The sequence below is a fragment of the Bison bison genome, unplaced genomic scaffold (genome assembly GCF_000754665.1).
Source record: "Bison bison bison isolate TAMUID 2011002044 unplaced genomic scaffold, Bison_UMD1.0 scf7180017864342, whole genome shotgun sequence".
Taxonomy (NCBI): Eukaryota; Metazoa; Chordata; class Mammalia; order Artiodactyla; family Bovidae; genus Bison; species Bison bison.
Window position 1 is genome coordinate 387713 of NW_011494914.1, and position 5946 is coordinate 393658.

The window sequence follows — 5946 nt, forward strand, 5'->3', positions numbered from 1 at the left end:
GAGGGGAAGATTGAGCCAAGATTGATGGCTGTGTACCTGCTTCCGTAATGCAGTTTTGTGCAGACACCATGGTTTGCCTTGCAAGAGCTGGTGAATGCTGGGTTTAGGAGCGGAGCTAGAAGTGGCTGGGAAGGGCTCACCGTTGCCTGGGAGGGTGGACAGGGCTCTGGGGGCTCCGTTATCACTGACTGGGATGAGAGCTGCTGGGGAGCGTCCACCACCCCCCGGGCGTCACGTGGTCCTGTCAGAGGGAGGAGTTTAATAGGCATCGACTGTGTTGGTTTTTTTTTTAACGCACAAGGTAGGCTTTAGCACTTCTGCTCTATGGGGGGTGAAGCTGAGGCTCCGGGAGATTAACTGCTGGCCCGCAGTCATCACCTCTTCCCTGGTGCACTGCCTTCATCACTGACCATGACACCCCTTGCCTCCCCCACGGCTTCTCCCCAGAAGTCATTTCCAGTTTAGTAACAGTGTCAGACCTGCAAATAAACCACTGTGGTATCTTGTGGGATGTGAACTGCCAAGGGCAGGGGTGCAGGAGGCCTGAGTCGTCAGGTGTGAGCGGTTAGCTTCAGGGGCATCGGAGACCCTGGGAGCTACAGAATTGTTTCATCGCTCAGTCATGTTCCACTCTGCGACCCCATGGACTGCAGCACGCCAGGCTTTCCTGTCCTTCACTGTCTCCCGGGGCCTGCTCAAACTCATGTCCTTCGAGTCAGTGATGGAATCCAACCATCTCATCCTCTGTCGTCCCCTTCTCCTCCTGCCTTCAATCCCTCCCAGCATCAGGGTCTTTTCCAGTGAGTCAGCTCTTCGCATCAGGTGGCCAAAGTACTGGAGTTTCAGCTTCAACATCAGTCCTTGCAATGAATATTCAGGACTGATCTCCTTTAGGATGGACTGGTTTGATTTCCTTGCTCTCCAAGGGACTCTCCAGAGTCTTCCCACAGAACTGTGGCCCTGACTATTCTGGTAGGGTAGCATAATTAGAGGAGACGAGCACAGGCTCAGGGTTTAACACGATGCCAGCTAGTGGTGTGATGTTGGCCAAGCCTCTCAACTCTCCTTAAGGCTAGTTTCCTCTCTGCTCAGTTTTCCGCTCTGTGTTTAATGAGCATTTATTTACCTAGTGCTCATTCTGTGCTTGCTCAGAGTTCTGATGAGTGCTAATTTACCCTCAAAGCAACCCAGTGAGGGCGTCCTGGTGGCTCAGCAGTGAAGAATCCACCTTACCGGACACTCGGATTCCAGCCCTGGGTCGGGAAGATCCCGGGAGGAGGAAATGGCACCCCACTCCAGTATTCTTGCCTGGAGTTTCCCATGGATGCAAGGAGCCTGGTGGGCTACAGTCCACGGGGTCGCAGAGTCAGACGCGACTGAACGACTACAAACAACAACCACCACCCTGTGAACTGCCTGCTCCTGCTCCCCCGTCGCACAGGCGAGGAAAGGGGCCCAGAGCGAGGCAGTGCCTTGTGGAGGCCACACAGCGCGGGCAGCAGGCTGGGCCCCTCCCAGGCCGTCGGGCTCCAGATGCGGCTCTGCACGCCCCTGCGCTCTCTCACGTGTGCACGTGCCAGCAGATTCCTGTTGTGATCTCTGCACGCCCCTGCGCTCTCTCACGTGTGCACGTGCCAGCAGATTCCTGTTGTGATCTCTGCACGCCCCTGCGCTCTCTCACGTGTGCACGTGCCAGCAGATTCCTGTTGTGATCTCTGCACGCCCCTGCGCTCTCTCACGTGTGCACGTGCCAGCAGATTCCTGTTGTGATCTCTGCACGCCCCTGCGCTCTCTCACGTGTGCACGTGCCAGCAGATTCCTGTTGTGATCTCTGCACGCCCCTGCGCTCTCTCACGTGTGCACGTGCCAGCAGATTCCTGTTGTGATCTCTGCACGCCCCTGCGCTCTCTCACGTGTGCGCGTGCCAGCAGATTCCTGTTGTTATCTCTGCACGCCCCTGCGCTCTCTCACGTGTGCGCGTGCCAGCAGATTCCTGCTGTGATCTCTGTCTACGCCAGGGGCCAGCCCTGCCACTCCTGGAGGGGGCATAGGTGCCGTCAGAGTCAGTAGAAGAGTCAACAGCGCCGTTGTAAGGGTCAGACGTGACGGTGAGAGGCCTGCGTGCACCAGGAGATTATTTCTGGCGCCGATAGACCCCTCTTCTCAGATGGCAGAACGTGTGGTTCACTCTCGACCTTACTGAAGAGTATACGTGGCATCCTGTCTCGATGGGAGGAGTTAAAGAAATTTCCTAATATCCTTTTCTTTTTTTTTGCCTTTTCATACTGTTCCTGGTGTCGCAAAGAGTCGGACATGACTGAGCGATTTTGAACTGAACATCCTGTTTTCATCTTTGAAATTCGTTTCAAAGAATATCGGATCATTGGAACCAGTCACTTTTCTGTTTGGTTCAAACCCGTCCTGTTCTTTTTCCTCGTTAGATTAGCAAAATGACTCGCTTTGAGTTTATTTTATGGAGCTGGCGGACTAAATGGGCTTTATGAATTGGCCCGTCATCTGCTTGGTTAAACCTAATTTCCTACCGACGCTTTCTTGTTTGAAAGATGCCGACCAGTACAAATATGGCAAGAACCGGGTGGAAGCAGATGCCAAGCGGCTGCAGGCCAAAGAAGAGGAGCTGCTGAGGAGGCGGGAGGGCCTGCGAGACAGGCTGGCCCAGCTGCGCAAGGAGAGGAAGGGGCTGAGGGCGGCCATCGAAGTGAACACCGGTACGCGGGGCCCCTTTGTGCGGGGCCAGCACTTCCGTGCAGGGTCTGCTCCTCACCGGGCTCTCATCCTTCCACGTGGTGCTTCTCGCAGTTCCAAAGCCTTGCTGGAAGCCCGTGGCAGGGGCCACGGTGTGGAGTAAGGACCAGGCAGGTCGGGGCCCCCTGGCTGGGGCCCAGGTGGGTGCCGGGAGCTGTCCCAGCCTCGGGTGCTGACGGCCGGGTTGTCGGGGGCATGAGCCCCAGGGCTCCGGATCTCTGGTCCCTGGCTGTGACGGCTGTCTCAGTGGGAGGACACGTCGTCCACAAAAGCCCAGGTGGGAGGCCCCCTGTGGGGCTGGAAGGAGCCCCCTGTTCCCTGCAGAGGGACCAGCGAGAGCGGGGTGGTGGCGCACTTGCGGATGGTATCTGGGAAGAGCCCGGGGGGATGGGAGCAACCCCAGGGGTTCGGGGGGGAGGAGGACACCCCAGTGTGGACTGCAGCCCGTCTGTCTCTAGGTCAGACCTGTCGTCAGGCCTCCTGTAGGTCAGGCCTCCTCCCCGGGGGAGCTGGGCGAGCAGTGCCTGGCTCAGGGGTGGGCGCTGCAAAAACGTCTGTCCGCTCCGCTCAGGGCTGAGTCTGATCCTGGGGCGAGGATGACGCTGTCAACTGTGATCCTTTGACCTTGGGTAGGGGGTGGGGGTGAGGAGGAGGGACGCAGAGACCAGGGTGGTTTGGAAGGGAAGCTCCTGCTTTCCATCGGCGTCTGTGCTGGAGGAGCTGGTGGATGTGCAGCAGTTAGTCGGCAGCTCCAGCCGTCCCTGACTTTGTGCCTAGGTGATTTTTTAAGAAGGAAAGCACTTTCAGAGCTTAAAGGATGGGAGGCCGGTGTGTGCCGGTCTGAGACAACAGCCTGTAGGAGGGGCAGGAGGTGGTATCTCCTGTGAGACGCACCGCCCCCAACCCTGGGACAGGGAAAGGGATCAGAGGCTCAGGCAGAGACCTGAACAGGAGCCCCCAGGTCAGCAGGACAGGAGGAGAGTCCTTCGCTCCGTGTTTCCAGTTTGCAGGTTAGTGAAGATGCAGACAGATTAGACCAGCTTCGGGCCTGGGAGAAGAGAGCCCTCGTGTGCTGCCAGGCACCAGGCTTGGGCCATGCCCATCAGTCAGTTAATCCTTGGGGTCAGGTTCCTCATCTGTGCAATGGGCACATTATCTGCCCTCCCGTGTCACCATGACACATTTCAAAAAAGATAAATACAGTGAATGTGCCGTATTCCATGGAGACGTGAGCTGTATTATATTTTGAGCACAGGGGAAATTAAGATGACTCGAGTAGAGAAAAATGAGAACAGAAAAATATTCAGACGTTTCAAGTCAGTGACACCTTTGGGAGTCACCTAGTCCAAATTCCTCAGTTTAAAATGAGGGTGTTGAGGTCCAGGCCCCAAATTCCTGCCGTTTGTGAGCATCAAGGTCTTCTACTTCCCAGTCCATATTCTCCCAGCTGCATGAAGGGGGCATTTGGGAAGGGACCCTGTTCCTTTCAGGAACTGCTGGATTGGAGTTTGGTGGGAAAGACTCTAGTTGGGTGGGGAGCAAGAACCCCAGGGTTGGACCGAGCGCCTTGCAGAGGGTCCCCGAACATCCGTCCTCGGATGCTTGGAAGTATTTGCCTTCAGCTGGAGCAGTAGTGTTCCTCTGGGATTCCAGGCAGGAAGACCCAGGTGGTCCTGGAAGAGAAGCTGAAGAAGCTGGAGGAGGAGTGTAAGCAGAAGGAGACGGAGCGCGTCAACCTGGAGCTGGAGCTGACGGAGGTCAAGGAGAGCCTCAAGAAGGCCCTGGCTGGCGGCATCACCCTGGGACTGGCCATCGAGCCCCGCTCAGGGACGTCCAGCCCACAGGTACAGTCCACCTGCTCCCCAGGAGAGGGGCCAGGCATGCTCTCCCAGGTCGCAACTCATCCCTGTCCCCCAGCATCAGCCTCGCCAAGACACAGCTCACGTGCCCACCCGAAACGCGTTCCTTGGCCATATTTCAAGGTCACGGACCCTGAATTTTTTCTTCTCTGTCTCACTGAACTTTTTTAAAGGTGGTGGAAACCCCAAGTTGTTTTCTTCCCTTTGGCAAAATCTGAGTACAATATTGGGTTGGTCAGGTTTTTTCTGTCTGATGTCGTGTCTCTGGGTGCCAATCGCTGCTCTCGGTTTCTGGGGTGACCCCACGTTCTGGGCTTCTCCCTTCCTCTCGAGGGTCTCCCACTCAGCCCCCTCTTGTCAGCTCTCCTTCCCTGTGCCCTACCTCAGGTCTGCTCCTCTATCTGGAGGGCCCCTCCTGGGACCCCAGAGCTGCCATCTGCCTGCGTGTGGCTCTCTGCCTTGTCCCCACCCCGACCACAGCCTGGGAACAGCGGCTTGCCATGAGGCACACCTGTCCTGGGGGAGGGCACGGGCTGCCCCCCTCAGAGCCCAGCTCGGCTTCCTGGGGGGTGGACAGAGTGCTCCCTCCTCCCCACCCCACCCCTCAGCCAGAGTGGCCTTTGAAGGCATTTCCAAGTGAAGGAAAACGTGGGGAAAGCTGGCTGCAGCCCCTAGGGGGGTTTCTCAGCGACCCCTGGGAATGGTCACTGAAGCACTGTCCTCCTAAAACGATGTTCTGTGCGATCTAACCAGTGTTCTACATCACACGTTACGCAGCGAGCACAGGGCGGTCAGTCTTCGAGACCTCGTTTGGGGAAGGACAGCAAATTACAGGAGCAGCTTGCGATCTCACTGGGGACTGGGCAACCGCAGGTTCGCTCCGCTCCATCTCAGGACTTGCTCTGACCTGTGGAGACCGTGCTGTAAGCGGTCAGGCATCCTCCGGATTGGACTGTGGCACCCCGTGGCTTCAGCATCAGTCCTTCCAGTACATGTCCAGGGTTGGTTTCCTTTAGGATTGACTGCACTGAGCTCCTTGCGATCCCAAGAGGCTCTCCAGAGTCCTCTCCAGCACCACCACACAAGAGCATCAGTTCTTCGCTTGTCATTTTTGCCTATTTCCCAAGCCTGTTTTCTTCATCAAACATTTCCCTCATGGAAAATACTGCGGACCTGGAACCCGCACCTCACCCAGTGCCTCCTCTTTCTGTTAACAGTCTCCGGTTTTCAGGCATCAGACTCTGGAGAACTCGCCCATGTCCAGCTGTGAGACCAGCGACGCAGAGGGCCCGCTGCCCGTGAACAGTGCAGCCGTCCTGAA

The 5946-nt window shown here is 56.9% G+C and overlaps 1 protein-coding gene across 1 annotated transcript in view; it reads left to right on the top strand.

Annotated features, from left to right (window-relative positions):
* The window catches only part of AFAP1 (actin filament associated protein 1), a 93729-nt gene that overhangs the window by 84191 nt on the left and 3592 nt on the right, over positions 1-5946 (top strand). The window contains exons 13-15 of the mRNA XM_010854528.1: positions 2565-2729; positions 4420-4610; positions 5843-5930. Of these exons, the coding sequence (XP_010852830.1) occupies positions 2565-2729; positions 4420-4610; positions 5843-5930 (444 nt within the window). The remainder of the gene's footprint in view (positions 1-2564; positions 2730-4419; positions 4611-5842; positions 5931-5946) is intronic.